The 20,018-nt window shown below is 43.5% G+C and overlaps 1 protein-coding gene across 1 annotated transcript; it reads right to left on the bottom strand.

The window, feature by feature from the left end:
• Positions 1–1,585: 1,585 nt before the first annotated feature.
• Positions 1,586–9,920, bottom strand: MPZL2 (myelin protein zero like 2). The gene is made up of 6 exons (XM_080929934.1): positions 9,741–9,920; positions 8,669–8,835; positions 8,175–8,385; positions 5,934–6,081; positions 3,492–3,564; positions 1,586–2,124 (listed from the first exon to the last, which is right to left on the bottom strand). The coding sequence occupies exons 1-5, from the start codon at positions 9,796–9,798 to the stop codon at positions 3,501–3,503; spliced, it is 648 nt and encodes a 215-aa protein (XP_080786060.1). The 5' UTR covers positions 9,799–9,920; the 3' UTR covers positions 1,586–2,124; positions 3,492–3,500.
• Between the last annotated feature and the right edge of the window lie 10,098 nt (positions 9,921–20,018).

Below are 20,018 nucleotides of genomic sequence, written 5' to 3'. Positions count from 1 at the left end.
AGGATTTATTTACACAGTGGTTCAGGCATAATAAAAAATAAGTTACAGTACAAAGGTACTCTAGGAAGAAGACACTAAACAAGAATGTGATACCCCGTGAGTATCAAACAAGACACAAGCTGCAAGTTCCCTGGAGACATTCCCTGTGGGTTCTTTTAACTACTTCGTTACAAGTATGAAACATGAACGTGAAGAAATATCCAGTTGCTATATTCACAAGAGAAAATACAGATATAACTTGTACCTTCAAAACTAGGTATCAAAACTGTAGGTGAGGGTATGGTAGAGCATGCCCTTATTCCTAGCACTAGTGAGGCATAGGCAATGGGATCTCTGAGTTCAAGGCCAGCTGGTCTACAAAATGAGTTCCAGGACATCCAGAACAATATAGTCAGATGAGAAGGAGGAGGGAGAGAAATAAAAACAAACCCTTTTTTAGGCATTATAAAAAGCAGAACAGAAGGCATAGAATGAACTTTAAGATGAAAAATTTATATGTAAATTATGCCAGTTTGTTTTTAAAGACTGGGTAAAATATCAAGATCCAATATGTAGAAATACAAGCTTTTGGAAATTCCAGTTAAGAAATAATCTGTGCAGCCCAGTCAGTGAAGACTAAGCCGTCACATCACAAAGATTCACCCCAGGACCTGAACTTTTAGATGTTCTCTGCTCTCCAAACAGTGCTGGTGTACACAGACTATAACTAGACACAAAGAATAAGGCCATCCCTCCTCTTTGCATAGGCCACTTGAAAGGTTTGCTTTATACTCAATAAAGGGAAAAAAATGGTTCATTCCATTAAGTAGTTTGGTATTTCTTTCGTCCATGGCAAATTCTCCTTAAGATAAGGTGAATTAAATTAAAAGAACTTTAAATAATCTCTTCCTGTTCTCACACATAAGACTGTAAAAAAATGTTCATTTGCTTTGGGTTGGCTTTCTTCACAAGTCTATTTTTTTTTTTTAAGTTGTAGTATATCACAAAGTCTTCTGATAAACTGCTTAATGGTTCCAGTCTGCAAATGAACAGTCTTCTGAGGTGGAGTTGAAAGGGAGCACATAGCAAGCAATCTGTCTGTGCTCATTACAGACCTACAGTTGGGCTAGATGTGGTGGTTACACCCTTAATCAAAGCACGTAAGAGCTAAGGCAGGGGGTCTCAAGTTTTGAGGCCAACTCTGCATGGTTAGCTCTAGACCAGCCAGCACTTCATAGTGAGAACCTGTCTAAAAATAAATAAATAAATACAAAAGTGGTGCTGAGTGATTCATCCTGGGTAGCACTTGCTGGTGTCTTGGTGCTCTTGTGACCTTTTGCAGTTACTGTGCTTAGACTTGGGCTGTCACCTATAAACCTTGGAATAATTGACAAAACAATATATCTAGAATACTGAAAAAAATCGGTGGTGGGGGGCGGGGAGAAAAAAAAATCAGTAAAACAGGATATTTCCATTTAAAGACAGCCATGAAAATCAAACTTCCAGTGTAAATTTGGGGTTTGGTTTTAATAAAAAAAAAAAAAATGGCTGGAAGATTTAGCTAGTCTTTTTATGATTTATTCTCGTTTTATGGGGGAGTGGGGTGTACCTGCATATACCTAGTACGCGCAATGCCTACAGACACCAGAAGAGAGTGTCACATCCTCTAGAACTGGATACCGAGAGTTGTGAGCCACCAAATGGGTTCTGGGCACTGAACTCGGATCTTCTGCAAGAAGATAATTGAGCCATCTCTCCAGACCCCTTAGCATACCTGTGTGCTGTTCTAAAGAAACTAAAATGTGAGAAGGTATGTCCTAGCAGACAAGCTAGCTGGCTTCTTATCCCTCTGATGCCAGTATTCACAGGAGTCTAGGAGTCAAACATCATAAGAATGTGGAAGGACAAATAGGTAACCTCTCTGTTTACAAAGGCTAACACACAGTTGCACTCTGGAATTAGACAGAATCCTAGTAATGAAGGTAAGTCTGAGTCTGGTGACTCAAGCAGAACCCTAAGCTGCCAGCCAGGGGTGTTGCGCATCTAGGCAGGTTTATGTTGTAGATCCTGTAGGACAGGCCATTGCTGGAAACGTTTCCATTGATGTCAAGGGGTGCTGATGCTGCCCTCGAAAATCCTCAGCTTCTGGAATTCAAGAGTTTGAAAGGTCAATATCCTTGAGAAGAGTCCAAGAAGAATACCTGGCTGTGCCCAGCATGTACACACAACATCCATCATCCACTCCTAATGGAATTTTGTTTTGTTTTGTTTTGTTTTTTTTTTTTTTTTTTTTTTTTTTTTTTTTTTTTTTTTTGAGACAGAATATAGTCTGTGGTTTCTGACAGGGAATACAAATTTAAACAAATTACAAAAATTTATATTATATATATATATATATAATTTGGTTGGTTGTTTTGGGGGGGGGTTGTTTTATTTTTTGACACAAGGTTTCTCTGTGTAGCCTGGCTGTCCCTGTCCTGGAACTTGCTTTGTAGACTATGCTGGCCTCGAACTCCAAGAACGAGCCTCTGCCTTGCAAGTGCTGAGATTAAAAGCATGCAGCAATGTCCAGCCCAAACTCCAATTTTTTTTTTTTGTAATTTGTTTAAATTTGTATCTTCTGTCATAAACCACAAACTATACTAGATAGTAGTTGGTTAATTTTTCTCCCTTATTCTTTTTCCTGATTTATTTTACTTTATGAGTGTTTTGCCTGCCCATTTGTATGTGCACCACGGGTATGCTGTGCCCAAAGAGCTCAGAAGAGGTTGTTGGATCTCCTGGACCTGGTATGGATGGTTGCAAGCCACTACATGAGTGCTAAGAACTGAACTCAGGGCCCCTGTGAGATCAGGAAGTGCTCTGAACCAGTGAGCCACGTCTCTGATCCTTAATCCACTTACCGTCATGCCATAAATGACTCATAATAAAACCAAACCATCAGAGATTAATCTTTTCATCTAAAATGATTTTTTGAACTGGGAAGATAAAATAGCTCAGTTGGTAGAGTGTTTGTCAGGTAAGAATAAATGTCTGAGTTCAAATGTCAGAACCATGTAAACAACTGGGCATGGAAACACATGCTTAGAATCCAGGCACTGGGGAGGCAGAGTGCAGGAGGAGCTTCGATGGTTACACAGCCTAGCTTAAAAAGCAAGTCCATGCCAGTGAGAGACTGTCCTATCATACACACACACACACACACACACACACACACACACACATACATACACATAATTTATTCACATACTGGAAGTTCATTATTGGTAGTGAGCCCTTGGAATCAAAGAGTAGAATCTTTTCAGCCTTAAAGGAAGTAGTCTGGCTCCTTAATCATATATACAAATACTCTGAAAGGGGGCTAATAGGAGACTAATCTGCCTGGCCAAGAATCTCTGCTTCTGAGTAGGAAGGCTCCTCGGCTATTGTACAGTGACCCGAGAGATCTCTGTTGAAGATGGGCTAACAGCTGTGCAAACTGAAGAAAGAAGTCACCCACATGTGACCCTTACCTCCTACTGTTAGTCTGTATCTTCCACATAAACAGACACCTTGGTCCCTTGATTGAGTTTCTCCTCTTCTTTTCTGTAACAAAGGAGCAGAAGTCATATGTTAGGTGATCAGAGAGGAAGCAAAAGTGGTAGGTCCCATAGCAGCAAGAGGTACGGTGCCCTGGCTCATGCTTTGGTACAGAATTACATACACCTGGGCATCCATTCAAGTTACAGAGAACTAAACTGTCAATGTCATGTAAAAGATAATGCCGATGCCCCCCACGTGATCTACGAGTCCAGAGTCAGACACTTCAGAATGCAAGATAACTCCCCTGGGGTCTAATATAGTACTATGGGCATTTAAAGTGCACAGGTATGCTTTACCATGGTGTCTGACTTCTAATGTCTACCCCTCTGCAATAAATAAATAAATAAATAAATAAATAAATAAATAAATAAATAAATAAATAAATAGAAAAGGTTTTTTGTTTTTGTTTTTTTTTGTTTTTGTTTTGTTTTGTTTTGTTTTGTTTTGTTTTTGGTTGACCTAGAAATCCTATCAACTGTACTCTTCAAATCAGGATGCTGTCGGTGGGTCACAGTCAATTACATTTATTTCAGTAAGTATTTTTTAATTAAAATAAATGAGTGGCTGGGGGGTACTTATAAATCTACATGCAAAAGAATGACTTGAGACTATTATTTATAGATAAAACCTACCCGAAAATACACCAAAGACATGACTGTAAGAATGTAATGAATGTAACTAAAACCACAAAACACTTAGAAGAGCTGGACTTCATCAAGATGGAAAACTCCTGTGTCTTAAGGGATAATGTTCAAGAAAGGGCAAAGAGAACCCAGGAAGTGCACACAATTGCAGGTAATGTAGCTGAAAGGGGCCAGACATCTAACCGTTACAGCTTAACAAGAAGACATCGACTTCAGTTGCAGGGTGGGCGGACTATCTGAATAGATACATCTCCAGAGAAGCTCTATAAACCGTGGCTAATCACCTGGGATGAGGATGAAGCCTATTAGTCATCACACAGATGTAAATCAAAAATCTCACGGACATACCTTCTCATGCCCACTAGAGGGCAATAATCAAAAGTGAGAACGTAGAGTTTGCTGCGTTGTTTGTTTGTTTTCAAGACAGGATTTCTATGTATAAACCTTGCTGGCGTGAGTCACAAGGATCACAGAGATCCACCTGCCTCTGCCTCCCAAGTGCTGGAATTAAAAGTTTGTACCATGCCCATAAAAAACACTTTGTCAATTCCTCCAAAAAGCCAACAGTTACCAATGACTTGACAATGTTTCTTCTTTCATTTTTGGGAGAGTTGAAAGTATGGGTATACAAAAACATATGTTTGTGGTTATTGATATTAGGTATAATAGCCAAAAGGAAAAAAAAACTGTCTCCATCTTCTGAACAGACAAACAGTATACGGTGTGTCCATATACTGGAATATCATACAGACATAAAAACAGATGACGGAGGATGAGAGAGTTCAGTGTGTAAATTGTTTGCTTGTGCAAAGCTCTAAGTTCAGATCTCCTGGCACCATGCAAACAGTCCAAGAGTGGTAGTAGTGAACCCCTTTAGTCCTAGTGATGAGAGGCAGAAACAGAAGGATCCCAGAAGCTTGGTAGGCAGCCAGTCTAGCCAATCAGTGAGCACCAGGGTCACTGGGACAGTCATGTCTTAAATTAGGTAAAGAGCAGTCATGAGTCACCATATGGATGCTGGGAACCAAACCCAGGTTCTCTACAAAAGCTGCCAGTGCTCTTAAATGCTAAGCCATCTCTTTGGCCCAAATGAGTAAATTTCGTAGCTTATAAATTTTATCTCAATTTTAAAATGTTTGCTGAGCACTTACTGTTAGCAGAGCAAACTTTCCAGTGTGTGAGTCACAGGGACAGCTGAGCACCTCACCCTATGACTCTTTACACGTGTGTTTCACTTGACAGAGGATACTTTTTAAGCTTCATATATGCACATTTTATAAATAGCGCCCAAATCCCACTAATGAAATTCTATGGTGAGACCTTTTGTAAAATTACGAAATCTTTTGAATTACATTGCTGTTGTTAGTTTATTTTCAAATGTGTGTATGTGTCTGTCCGAAGTTTGTGCACGTAAGGTCACAGAGGCCAGAAGTGTTACATCCCCCTAGAGCTGGAATCACAGGCGGTTGTGAACCACCAGATGCAGGTGAAGGCGGATCCTCTGTGAGAACATGCTGTGCTTTTAACCACTGAGCCATTTCTCCAGCCCCGTTAAGAAGCCTTTTGTAAAGTCACTATCCATGCCCTAACTTACCTGTCCTATGAACCGGAAACCTCTCATACATTTGGTCAAAAAGAAAATCAACTGCTCAACAGTAATCTGGCCCCCAGCACCACCCACCCTAAGAGTGTGAGCAGGGGTTCCCACCAGCGCTCTCTCAGCCTTACGATTTTGTCCCCTCAGCTTTATCAGCCCTTTCGGCCCATCGCTTTTTCCGGAAGTGCTGGAAGAGGACCACCACAATAACTATGATGATCATCAGTGCACAAGCAGAGCCAATGGCCACGGCCAGGAAGTAGATCTCAGAGAAGGGCACTGAAAGAAAGACAAGGTGGCAGTTAATTAGGGGAAATCTAAAGACAGTGACAATGCATCTCATTGCTAACCAGAATCTTCCTCTCTCTCTTACTTTTATGAAGGCCATATAGCCTCTGGCTGCAATGGGAAACCTACACAGACTCCATCAGGGCTTCTCTAGAGTCTAGAAGCAATGACAGCTCCTCTGGGAAGCTTTGAAGTGAACTTCTCAGGCCCCACCCCAAACGGGCTGGACTAGAAGCACTGGGGATAAATCCAGCAATCCATGTTTGGACATGTTTTCCATGTGATGATGATGACACCAAGTACTGAGAACCGTTGAGTCACTTGAACTGTCCAGTAATTCAAGTTTTTGCTAATCTAGTCAGACCTATGCCCAACTCATTCCTGGATAACCCCACTCACCCCCTCATTCAGTCAGCTATTCGCCCAGGTTTCAAAGCCTTTACTGTGTTCCTGTCGTTACAATGGGAATGAAAAGGAAGGCAGGAAATAAAGCAATAAGCCCTAACATCCAGAAGAGACATCAACAGGATATTTATCCCAGGACTTTCCAACCTGGAATCTATCCAAAAGGATGAAGCTCCTGGGATCCAGTGCTACCCTCTGGCCTCCGCATGCACCAGGCTCCAGATATACACGCAGGCACAACACCAAAACACATAATGGAGAATGGGCAGTCTCTTTAGGTGGGCCTCCATTTCTTAAAATACATCAACAGGGCCACAGCTTCCTGTCGGCTCTCAAAAACTAATATGTTAAATGACTGCTACATTGTGTGTGTGTGTGTGTGTGTGTGTGTGTGTGTGTGTGTGTGTGTGTGCTATTGTGTTTGTTTGTTTTTGTTTGGGGTTTTGAGGGGTTTTTTTGCCTAGCTATCAGAAAAAACAAAAACAAAAACCCTGAGTCCTAAAGATATATTACTTTTTTCAGTACTCAGAGGACTTGTGTACACCATGTAGCTCTCTTTTGGGAGGACAGCCTAGAAAAATGGTTTTAACTGAACTAGGAAGGGGTGATAGGAGACAATCACACCACATAACAGACCAAGATATGTGGTATCTTAGGGATGCATACTACCTCAGCTCTTAAGAAGCTGAGGCAGGAGGATATCAAGTTTGAGACCAGCCTGGAGTACATACACACACACACACACACACACCAGAGAGAGCTAGCTCTATCTTATTAGCTATGTGACCTGGGTTATTTATTTGTTTAATTTATTTATTGAATCTCAGTTTCTTATGTTAAGACATAACACTATCCATTTCTTGAGTGCTTATAAAAAATAAAACTGTGCCTGCCTATAATAGGTGTACATGTTACTACTATAATTTTTAGCACAACTCAGAATTTGGAAGACTTTCACAAATTCATTGCATCATTTGTCTTCACAGAAATCCTTGTTATATTATTCTCACTGTACAGATGACAAAAGCAAATTTTATGTATAATTGATACACAAATAGCCAGGGCTCAACTGCAGTTCTCCAACTCAGAAGTGTTGTAGTCCCAGTTCTTCGTCAGCTGGCATCAGGTGTCCTTGTAATACAGCAAACCACTCACTATACTACTTGGAGAACAGTGTGAGAGTCTGAGATGGCTGGATGGGAGTCTCATGTGACTTCATTTACATGAACTGGGGAAGTGCCTTACACGTGGTGGGCCTCAGTTTCCTCATTAGTAAAATGGGAGACACTAAATATATAGCAGACCCATGAGATGCGAACAGAATACATAAGATGAAGCCAGAGAGATGATTCAGCCGTTAACAGCTCTGGATGCTTTTTCAGAGGACCTCGGGTCGATTCCCAGGACCCACATGGTTGATCACAACTATCTGTAACCTTAAGGCCACTCTTGTCCCAGATTCCTCAGATCTCTTTGTATTATTTTGTTTCTTTCCATAACCAAAGAAAGTCTTTTTTTTTTTTTTTTTTTTTTTTTTTTTTTTGTACCCCAGGATTCATCAGTCTCTGAAGTTCCCAGCTCTGAAGACCTAAACTCTCTCCTCTCCCCTCCAGCTTCATAAAAGATGGTCTTTGGCAGGGAGGGGGGGGTGTGGTCAGCTTTCAGTTCCCAAAACCTACCAGTGTGCACAACGCTGAGCCGGATCGTCCCAACCAGCCCATCAACATCAGGTGGATTCTTCACCTGGCAGGTGTATGTTCCATTGTCATCAAACTGCAGCTTCCAGAGCAAGATGGAGACATCATACCGCTCGGGGTTTCCATCCCAGACCACCCGGTCTTTGAACCGTCCACTCATGGGTCTGAAGGGATCCATGTGGTAGTAGAATACCTGTAAAGGAGAAGGGGTGATCATTCCTTCTCTGTGAGGGCCAGGAGGCTGAGGGGGAGGAGGGGTAAAAGAGAAGCATGTCACTCTACTCAGTGGTCCAGCCCTCTTGGAACATGATCCGGCTTCCTTTTTCTCAGGTCTATTATTCTCTGTCCCAAGAACTAGTCCCCAACTTAACCCCCTGCATGTGGCAAGCATGGGGGTGGGAGGGGGGGTTGGGGGGGAGACTGCTACAAAGCGTCCTAGTCAAGAGTCCTCTAGAAGGTGACAAGAATCTACTTACAAACTGCTCCCGACCCCCATCTCGAGGTCTGAAATTCCACGTCACAGTTAGAGCATCTCCCACAGGGGCAAAGCTGGAGAAAGTGCATTTTAACCGAATATCTGTCCCGTTGACTGCCTCCAGGGCTCCGGAGGTGTAAATTTCCACAGCTGCTGTAGGACAAAAGGCTGCAATGAAGGGAAGGAAGAGGTTAACAGTGGTGTATCATTGAGGGGGGAGAAAAAAAAACTGCTGACACTTTCCAAATAAGCCAGCCTTCAAATTCACTTTATCAGGAGTCTGCATACTCCTACCTGCAGCACAACTTTGACCCTCCCATCCCGAGGGCCAATTAGAAGTAAAACTACCTGGTGCTCTCACTTTCTCCACAGCCTTCCTGTACCAATTTCAGAACTATAACCAGAAACTACAAACATCAGCAAAGAAGACGGAAAGCAGAAACAAAAATCTAAACGTTGATCTAGACACGGTGTATTACGACCAATCAACACAGTATGTGTTTAAAAACAACAACAACAACAATAAAAACAAACAAAAAAACAAAACAAAACAAAAAACCTCCAAGCAAGTAATGTAGACTTGGGACTGCTAGCTTGCAGGTCAGTCCACCCCAGCAATTGCGCTTGCCTGCACCCCTAGAAAACACCACGTGGCTTATTTACAATTCTGGTGCCTGCACTGGGACAGCTTCAAAACCACAGCGGGACTCCTGCTCTGATAATCTAGCTTTGCTCTGGTGCTGCGGGGAGTAGCAGGCAAAAATCCTCCCACGGAAATCCAAGGGCCAAATCTAGCCAGCGGCCGGAGGTTGAGAACAGCCACACAAAGATGGTGTGTAACCTGAGATCAGAAAGCCCTCTCTGTGCCTGAATCACCAGCGGCCAAACACACCTAAACCTGTTTGCCCAAAGTACTGCTCCAAAGCAACCCACCGAATCGAAGTTTCGGAGAACTCTCAACTAGAACGAACTGCAACTGGGGTTCGATCTCCCAACTGAGCCCTTGAGCCGGCTTCAAGCCACAAGCTCTGTCTTTACAGAGTAGAAAATCCTAGAAGCCCGCCAGTTCTTACCTGTGAGCTGTAAACTCAGGAGAAGTAGAAGCACTCGAGCGGGGCTCTTGCCATACATCAGGGAAAGCCAGCCGTGGCCCCAGAGGCCAGACCCGGCAGACCCAGGACTCCAGCACCCAGCCAAGGCCAAGGCTAGGACGAGCAGGCGCCGCAGTTTTTCCCCAGAGAGGTCCGAGTCTCTCACCTATGGGAAGGTGCACAGCAGAGCCAGCCAGTCGTGACTCATCCCAGGCCAGGCCGGTACAGCTCTGGAATGAAAGGTGGGGCCTCCGCACCCAGCGCCCTCCTCCCGACTCTCCTCCCGCCTTCCTCCACTCCAGCCCTCTGCGCAAAGGTCTCTCAGACTCTGCCGTCCTCTTTTTTACTTTTCCGTTCATCCAACCGAGCCCTGGCCTCTGGATGGCCTCAGAAGCGGCCAAAGGAAGTAGTGTCAGCTTGAAATGTCCCAGGCAGCTCTGGGCTTGGCCCACACACACCCTTTTAAAACAGCCTTGCCTAGGAAGTGAATGTTGAAAGTAGCATGCCGTGATTCCTGCCCTTGGGACCGCATTAGCCTAGGGCCTGACTCTGCACCCATTACTTCTGGAAGTTCCTTAAGACCCTCTGGGAACCGAGTCCCACCCCTGGTGCGGGCAGGCTCTCCTGAGATTCAGCAGAAAGAAACCAAGTTTCGCGTTGGATCCTTTCCCAGCTCAGGACAGCTCCCCTGATCCTCTCTCCCAGCTCAGGGCAGTTTACAAAAGAACTTTTCTGGGCATCGTCTTCCCTCCACAATCCTCCGGAAAGGGGTACCACTTTAAGAATGTGGAGAGTAACATCTTAGGATGGAAGCAACTGCCCATAATCTTTTGTGCTCTATTTTATTGTTTGAGACAGTCTCACTATGAAGCCCAGGTTGGACGTTGAAGTCGAGGTATTATTGCCCAACTTTGGCAATACTCATGAACCCATGACCTTGTACTTACTAAGCAAGTGTTCTGGCACTGAGCTACACCCACAGCCCTTATGGGACTCTTCCTGACTTGCATGAGTTCTCTGCCCACAAAACAAAATCTGATAATGGGTGATCGGACAGTGGATTCTCAAGGAAAGAAAACCTTTCCTGTGCCCCAGATTTCAACGGCCATTTTGACACAGCCACCTATCTGAGAGGTCTAAAACGTAGAGATAAAGGGTTTCATCTGGTAAGAGACACAACAGCAAACTGACAAACAGAGGTTTAGCTGATAGCGACCAAGACCCGGTGCAGTTAAAAAGTGGACGGACACTGCGCCAAAAGTATTGGCACCAAGCCAACAAGCCGGGGGCCACCTGAGTCCTGTCTCTGGAAGGAGAGAATCAAACCCTGAAAGCTGTCCTTTGACCTCCACACAAGAGCTATGGTGCACATGCCCGCAGTGCGCATGCCCACAGCATACACACAACAGAAGGAGGCAGAGAGGGAGGGAAGGAGGAGAGACAGAGACAGACAGAGACAGAAAGAGACAGAGCCGGGGGTTCGGGGGAGAAAAAGAGGAAGAGAGAGACAGAGACTGGTTAAAATATAATTTAAAGCTTTAAAGAAGTGAGCCAGGTGGGGAATGGGTCCCTGAACACAACTGAATTGCCCTTATCCCTGGATTAGCTATCTAGAAACTCTTCAGTAATCCATACCATAGTCTTGGATCTGAACCTCGGTATAAACTGGTGCTAGAAAGGGAAGCAAGGGCCAGGTTGAGTAGAAAAATAAAGAAACATCAGGCTGGGGGTCTAGCATTTCAAGGACAAAGCACATACCGGAGGCCCAGGGTCCTAACGAGTGGGCGATAAAATAAAAGCATTCCACCCAAAGAGGGGTAAATTATTGACATGAGGGAAGAAGAAAAGTGCATGGAGGAGAGGAGGCACAAACCCAGGCAGACACTTTCCAAACCTACTCATTAAGCTGGGGAGTGCAGGGGCTGCCCCAGAGGGAGGTCGGCTGCATGCTGGCACCAGAGTTACTGTGGTGAGTACCTGGCTCCTTCACCAGCCTCTGGGACCTAGAGTCTAGGTCATTCTGAGCAGCCCAAACGGAAAATTCTGGATTGCTGAGTGACATTTACATGGTGGGCAGATGTAGCCTTCCCTGTATGTAGGTTAGAAAGGGGTTTGGCTCCAGGAACCCAAGGGGGAAAATGTTAAAGAAAATTTCATCCTGGTTGGCTTTCAACTTTGCAGAGAAATGCAGTTCCATAAAGGGGGGGAGGGGCTAAGTTGACAGCAAACTGTAATATTCAGTGAGAGGTGGAGTTAACTGAAGAACACTTTGAAACACAGCAGGTGAGGAATCAGGGCAGGAGGCACTGAACAGAATAGAAAGCCTGTATTCCAAGCAGAGGAATTCCTCTGCAGTCACCAGATGCCCTGAGAGCTGGCAGCCTGCCCTGTGCTGAGGGGCACAGCTGCCCGGATCCTATTCCTCAGCCCAGGTCAAAGTTTTTTGGCTTTGTGCTCGGCAACACCCAGTTCCTTCCAGTTAACCAAAGAGGCTCCAAGTTTCTCAAGGTTCCCACCCTGGGTGAGGACGGAGGCTAGAGGTTGAACCTGTTAAGAGAAAATGACAAATAAAAAGACCATTGCCCCTAGGTATTCCAAAGATGCCAGTGTGGGGGACTTCAATCAAAACCAGAAAACAACTGAAGACAGCCTACGGAGTATAGTTTGTGTCTAAGCAAATGAAACAAAGAGGAAGGAAGGAAAGAAGGAAGGAAGGAAGGAGGGAAAAAGTTCTGACAATTAAAAGGAAGTGTTCAAAGACCCTGATTTTTCCTTAAACTTTCCAGAGAAGAGTTCTGATTGTCATTAAAGTTCATAACATCACCTCAGTCTTAGAGGAAGCTGGAACATCTGTTCCAACTGCCTTCATAGTCGCTGCAGGATATTTAGACCTTGGCAGGCAGTAAGCTCACTGGAGGTTCAGAAGGCCTAATGATGCTGCACCGACTACTGGAAAAACTTAATTTCCCAGCATCATAAGCAAAAAGAAAAGAAAAAGCCCAAACAAAAACACCTGCTATTAGATGAAGTCAGCAAGGAAAAAAACGTGTAATTTAGTTTTTAGGGTTGTTCAAATGAAGTGTTTGTTTACTCAAAACATTCTGTCAGAGTCTTCCTAAGAGGAAAAAATGTATTCAGAGAAGTGTCTGGGTAAGCAATTACATTTGTGACTTTTGAATTTGGTCCTTAAAAGAGAGGGAGGAATCCTGGAAGGAAGAAGAAGAAACAGGGCTTTCCTATAGGGACAGATGGATGGGTTGCAGCAACTCAGGCACCAGGGGCTACCACCTCTCAAGCCTCGAATACTGGGAGGAGCCCCAGACCAGATGAAGAGCTAGACACGCTTGGGCAGCACCCTCACTGGCCATTTAAGGGGTGTGGACTTGGTCCCCACAATGGTCCCAACTGAAAGTGGCTAACACGCTACTTAGTAGCACAGCCAGACAGGATATGGAAGTTCCCTGGACCTTCTATTCACCTTGCCATATGCATCTCTTGATCTGCAACCTTTATAGAATCCTTCACACTAAACCAGTAGTGTGTGTGTGTGTGTGTGTGTGTGTGTGTGTGTGTGTGTGTGTGTGAAGAAGTAGGGTGGACTCACTTTGCTATTTCTCAGAACCTTAAAAATAAGAATACCAGGTGCTGGAGAGATGGCTTAGTGGTTAGGAGCACTTGCTGCTCATACAGAGGACCAGAGTTCAGTTCCTAGCACCCTCATTGAATAGCTCACAACTCACTGCCATTCCAGCTGCAGAGAATCCAGCATCTTCTTCTAGCTTCTCCAGGCTCTGCACTCACATGCACAGAGCCACACACAGACATATGTAGACCTGTATGTCATAATTTTACAAAAATTTTTAAAATCTTTTAAAATAAGATAAAACTCGGGCTTAGGCTACAGCTCAGTGGTAGAGTGCATGTCTCAATGCTTGATACCCTGTTTCTAATCTCAGCTCAGAGGGAGTGAGAAAGGAAGAAGAATGGGCTGAGGTGGGTGAGGAAAAGGAAACCGAGATGCCAGCCAACATTTGGTCTCTCCGCTTTGTCATGAACTCTGGCCCAGAAAACAAAATGAAAATACCTACTTTCAAAAGACTGAGGGACTCCCAGGCTTCCCTGACCAACAGCTGATAACTGCAGCACCCTTTTCAAAACTCCTCTGTTTTAGAGAGCATGTACAAGATAAGGAAGAGAGCTGGAGATGGCAGAATTCTAGCCGAGAGGTGGCCTCTGTGCCTCCAAAGAATAGGTGTGTTCCCTTTTGTCCTCTTCCTTGCCTTGGGTATGCTAGACAAAATCCAAATGAAGTCTGAGTCTGCAGCTGGGCTTCATGTTCATGGAAGGCAGGAGGGAACTCTGTCTACGTTCTTGTAGCACATGGTTTACAGTCTCTCCGGTAAAGCCTCGGGCTCCTCTTTTAATTACAGAGTAGAGACACCGTTTCCTGATTATTCAGCTCAAGGAAGAGACTTGGAGATTTAACCTTTCACTTACTCCTGAAAGATCCTAGGTGGATGAACAGTGTGGAGAGACAGGTCACCTTTGAAGATAGCATGGAATCTTAAAATTGGTTACTGTGACCAGCTTTTATTCTTGGGAAATATACTCATTTTCCAAAGAAAGCAAGAGCTACTTCTCTCTCTCTCTCTCTCTCTCTCTCTCTCTCTCTATATATATATATATATATATATATATATATATATATATATATATATATATATATTTATATTTATATATTTATATATATATATATTTATATATTTATATTTATATATATATATATATATATATATATATATATATTTCTCTCTGCCCCCACCTCTCTCTCACACACACACACATCACACCACACACACGCTGAACTGTAGGAGACATGAGCATGAAAACTGGAGTCTGACCTATATCGGTTCAGATAGAAGATCAGTCATTTGTTCGCTGTATGACTTCAAGCAGTTACTTATTTCCCTGATCCTCATTTGCCTCAGGCATAAAATGGAAAAAGATAATATGTGACCAAGTAGGCAGGTCAAAGAATAAAGTGATATATGTTCTATGCTCAGTGGACACAGAAAATGTACAGAAAACTCTAGCCATTTGTGGTTTTGCTTAGGAAAGATGCTGAGGAACTCCTAGACCTTTGGTGAAAGTCAGAGTTGGTGATACAGGCTTGTAATTACAGCATTGTGGAAAACAGAGGCAGGAGAATCACAAGTTGGAGGCCTGCTTGGAGTGTAGAAAGTTCAAGGCCAACCTGGGGTACATAGCAAGTTCAAGGTTAAATCAAATACTTAAAAGAAAAAAGAGAGCCTTTATGGTGGGAAAAAAATCATGTGTTAAATGTTTGTTCTTAGAGGAATGCAAGGCACACACTGATTGGAGAGGCTGGGATGGCATGAGAACTTTCTAGAGCAATATTAGTCTTCTTGATGTTGATAAGTGTTTCAGTTACTAAACTAGTAACTGAAACTTTTAGAAACTTTTAGAACTTTTAGAAAACATCAGGATAGTAAAAACACTTGCCATACAAGCCTGTAGACCTAAGTTCAAGCCCCAGAACCACATAAAAAGCAGAATGCCACGCTGCAAATCTGTAATCCCAGCTGACCAGCAGTGACGTCAAAGGCAAAGACAGGGTCAGACGCTCACGGGCCATGTAGTCTGGAGTGTGCTTTATAGCAGCAGAAACAGGACAGATCTTACCTCAAAAGACAGGTAGACGGCAAGAGCTGACTCCCAAAAGCTGTCCTCTAACTCCACAGGGAAAGACAGGCAGACAGACAGACAGACAGATAACTACTTTTGAAGTGGCCCATAGTCACATAGGTTCTTTGCATCTAGGATAGTTATCAGGCAGATACATTATGAATGGAGAACAGGCCTGGAAAGCTGCTCAGCTCATAACTGAGGAAGCTGTCTGCCCTCCCAGAGCACACCCTTTTTCCTCTAACTAAATGCCACTTTCTGCTCTCTGTCATTTCCTAACAGTAGTGCCCAGTTATGAATGCATACTTGGATTAACCACTGAGTCTGGTCTGCACCGAGTAGACCAGAGGCTTCATGAACCTATCATCTCCTGCAGTACTGCCAGAAGAGGACCATGCCTTCAACACATATGCCTCTGGGGAAGGGGGCACTTCTTATCAAAACCAGAGTAGTTTATAGCATTAGACACTGGTCAGAACTCTTTCTTTAAAAACTATACATTTTGGTTGGCTGTAAGTTTTTGCTCTAACATTCAGAAACAGATCATGGCTGAGTATGAGGGCACACACCTTTACTTCCAGTACTCAGGAGGCAGAGGCAGGACGGTCTCTGCAAGTTGAAAGGTCTGTCTGGTCTACATAGTAAGTTTCAGGCCAGCCAGGGCTACATGGTAAGGCTATGTTTTAAAAAATAGGATTATAAACAAATACCAAGTTTCTGTTAATTCTCCATTGTCTAGGGGAAAAGCATGTTTATTTCCCAGTTAGTTTTAAAATGCATTAAAAAAAATGAGACGGACGGGTAAATAAATTTATAGTAAAGAAAGCATAGCAAAATGTTCACTGCAAAATTCTTTTTGTTTTAATGCAGGTTTGAAAATATTTCCCATAATAAAATGTTGATGGCCAATCTTATTTATTCACTGTTTTTTTTGTTTTCAGCATTGAGCAAATGTTTTAGATTCATTGTCTTACACTTAATAAAAAGCTGATAAAAAATATCACTCCCAAATGAAAACTGCCAGTTAGAAAGTACCTACTATGCACCGGCACCTAGTGGGAAGCATTTTACAAACCCTGTATCTTGTGTTCTAAACTGTGAGATGAGCAGATTCTCTCCATTTTATATAGACTAGGCTAAGAGAGATTTGTTCTTTCAGGTTCCCACTATTCTCTGTTGCCAGGCAGTGCGCACTAGGCATTATACACAAAGTTGGACTTGCCTTCCAGTTGATACCTGTTGGAAAACACAGTCAGATAAATAGGTGATTATAACACAACGAGACTAATGAGTTGTGACAAAACTGCAGAAGAGACACCCCTAAGCCTCAGAGACGAAGCTTTCCCAGGAGAGGAAGCGCCCAGTGTAGTTAATTGGAGCCATGGAGTTTGCTGTCAGGTCAACCCAGCTGTGAACTGCAAGCCTGTCCCTGTCCCATTCACTCAATGATCACTCTTTGGCCACTATGGCAGGTCAGGCAGTGTCCTTGGTACAAGAAACATAGCAGAAAGCTAAGGAACCTGGAGTAATCCTGGAAGACCCGTTGAATGTAGTAAGACTTGAGAAAGGTCTGAAGAAGATGAGGAGGAAGTATTCTGGGAAGAAGAACCCATGAACACAGAAGATTGGAGGATGCTCAGAGTGTTTAAAGAGTACAGAGGCCACTGAAGCTAAGGCAGAGAAGAGCAGTGGCTAGGACAGAGGACAAAAGAGGAACAGCCCACAAGGGACCCCATGGACCTAAAAAAAAGACTGTCTTAAACTGGGCACAGCAGCACAAACCTGTAATCCAGGGACAGAGGCAGGAAGACCTCTGTGGGTCTGAGGCCAGCCTGATCTGTATAGTGGGTTAGTCCAGGCCGACAAAGTCTGCACAGTGAGACCCTGTTCAAAAGAACAGACTTTGCTTTATTAAAAGACCATGAGAAATATGTACAAGCCATACTAAATAAATTATAAACCACAAATAATCCAAAATATACCAAAAATAATCCTCTTATAATGCACAACAAAAGTGACTTGTAAATGGTCCCAGGACTAAAATAGACAGTTCTCCTCTCCAAATAATATACAAACTAGCTCACAAGCATAGGAAATCATCAGAGATATGCAAACCAGAGCCTCAAATAAAGACCATTCCCATTTAGATGGCTGTTATTTTAAAAACAAAAAAATTACCATTAACAAAAAGGTGAAGAAATTGGAATTCTTGTCCATGTCAGATAGGAATGTAAAATTAGTTTATCACTATGGAAAGCAGTTTGGCAGTTCCTCAAAAAAACAAAAAACAACAACAACATAAAGAGTCACACAGCGGTCTGGAGGGATCAGCGGTCTGGAGGGGTGGTTCAGGTGGCAAGAGCCTGTCATGCCCACATGAAGACTGAGCTCCAGTCCTCAGACCCTGTATACAATCTGAGGACCCCCAGCGTGTGCCTCTGATTGCAGCTCTGGGCAGACGCAGTCAGAGCCCAGGTTCACTGGCCAGCTGGAATAACTCAGCTGTGAGTTCCGGGTTTATGGAGAATCTCTATCTAAAAAAAACAAGGGTGGAGAGTGTCTGAGGGAAACACCCAATGTTGACCTCTAGCTTACACACACACTCACACACTTGCACACACACACACACACACACACACACACACACACTAATTCTTGCAAGCCAATCACAGAAGGACAGACTCTCTCTATTTGATTCTGTCTGTGAGAAAGGCAGATCAAAAAATAACCAAATTCACTGAGTAGACTGGGGCCACCAGAAGCTTCGGGGAGAGGGAAGTGCACAGTGGGTGTTTAATGCTTACAGAGCTTCCATTTGGGAGGGTGACATGGCCCAGAGGAGTGTGAAGAGTCCAGATGGTGACAGTTGCCAAGTAATGTGATTATGTTTACTGCAATTTAAATAATCACACTGATTGTTGTTGATGTTGCTGTCAATTTACTTATTTGGGGGCTGGGAGGCTGAGGACATATACAAGTCATGGTATGCATGTGGAGGTCAGAGGCCAACTTACAGAAGCCAGTTCTCTCTCCTTCTACCACGTGAGTCCCAGGTTATCAGGCTTGGTGGAAAGCATTTTTACCTGCTGAGCCGTGCTATAGATTTTTTACTATCCCCCTTAATTCCCCCCAAGAAAAGGAAAGAAGGAAAACAAGCATGGAAGGTAGTTATAAGGCAGGATAAAAACAATCAAACTCAGGTGTACACCTTTAGTCCAAGCACTTGGGAGGCAGTGGCAGGCAAATATCTGTGAGTTCAAGACCAGCCTGTTCTAGTGATTACACTGAGACACACTGTCTCAAAAAAAAAAAATAATAATAAAAGAAGAAGGAGGAGGAGGAGGAGGAGGAGAAAAGAAAAAAGAAATGAGAGAGAAAGAAAGAAAGAAGAAATGAGAGAAAGAAAGAGGAAGGAAGAAGAAAAGAAAAAAGAAGAAATGAGAGAAAGAAAGAGGAAGAAAGGAAGAAAGAAGAAAAGAAAGATGAAATAAGAGAAAGAAAGAGGAAGAAAGAAAGTAGAAAAGAAAAGAAATGAGAGTGAGAAAAAGAAAGAGGAAGGGAGAAAGAGAGAGAGAAAGACAGAAAGAAAGAAAAAGAAAGAAAGAAGAAAAGAAGCAAAGTCATATATAAAGCAATGGCTCTGGCTGATACATGGGTCTCTGTGCCTCTGTGTCTTCTTGAGTATTTATTGAGAGTAATGAAGGCCTCCTCCCATGGAGTAAAGACCAAGGAAGACACCACTGAGTCACTTAACACATAACCACCAATCAGTGAAGTTGAAATCGAGTACAGTTCTGAAGAGATGTACCAGGTGAGCCATGAGGTGGGGATCTGAGAGGAGACCTCAGGTCAGAAACAGAAGAGTTACAGGCAGGAAGGGCAGCAATTAGAAAGGTTGGATACAGGTGGAGAAAAGAAGATAAAGGTGAGCGGGTGACCAGAGACGAGGCTGGAAATCTAATAAGTCCATGCTAAGGGTCTCTAACTCTGATAAGGGCCAGGAATTTGAACTTTATCCAGGAGTGGTAGGATACAAGGAAAATGTTTAGGGGATCATATTTGTGCATTAGAAAGATCATTCAGCTGTGATTGGAGAAAGACATAGGAAAAGGTAAGGTGGAGCAAGAGGCTGCTTCCTGCAGGCAGGATGTGGTTCCACCTCAACTGAGGATGCTAAGAAATTCTAAGACACTAAGGAGCTAGGATGAAAGGCATTGGTACAAGATTAGAGAGTGCACCGCTGTGGGGGGCAAGCTCGCTGGGGTTGAGCCCTCAGCTTCCAGTAGAGGTCAAAGGTGAAAGGTCTTCTGTGAAATAAGGAATCTGAGGGGTAGTTGTGTTCGATGTTCCCGAGGGACAGCCAAGCAGAGATGTCCAAACAAAGCTTACAAGAGGCCGTTGCTTTGAACTGCCCTCCTCCACCAGGCCTGGCAGACTAAACCGGACCAGAACGGGAGCAGCCACTTAGCCAATCTCAGATAGGCAGTGGGCCAAATTAAACTACTGCAACAACCAGGAGTCTCCACAACCAACTAGAAGAAATGCAATTGACCT

This window comes from Micromys minutus (genome assembly GCF_963924665.1).
Source record: "Micromys minutus genome assembly, chromosome: 16".
In the NCBI taxonomy this organism is placed as follows: Eukaryota; Metazoa; Chordata; class Mammalia; order Rodentia; family Muridae; genus Micromys; species Micromys minutus.
The sequence above is the reverse complement of the archived record's forward strand: the minus strand, read 5'-3'. Positions and strand labels throughout refer to the sequence as shown.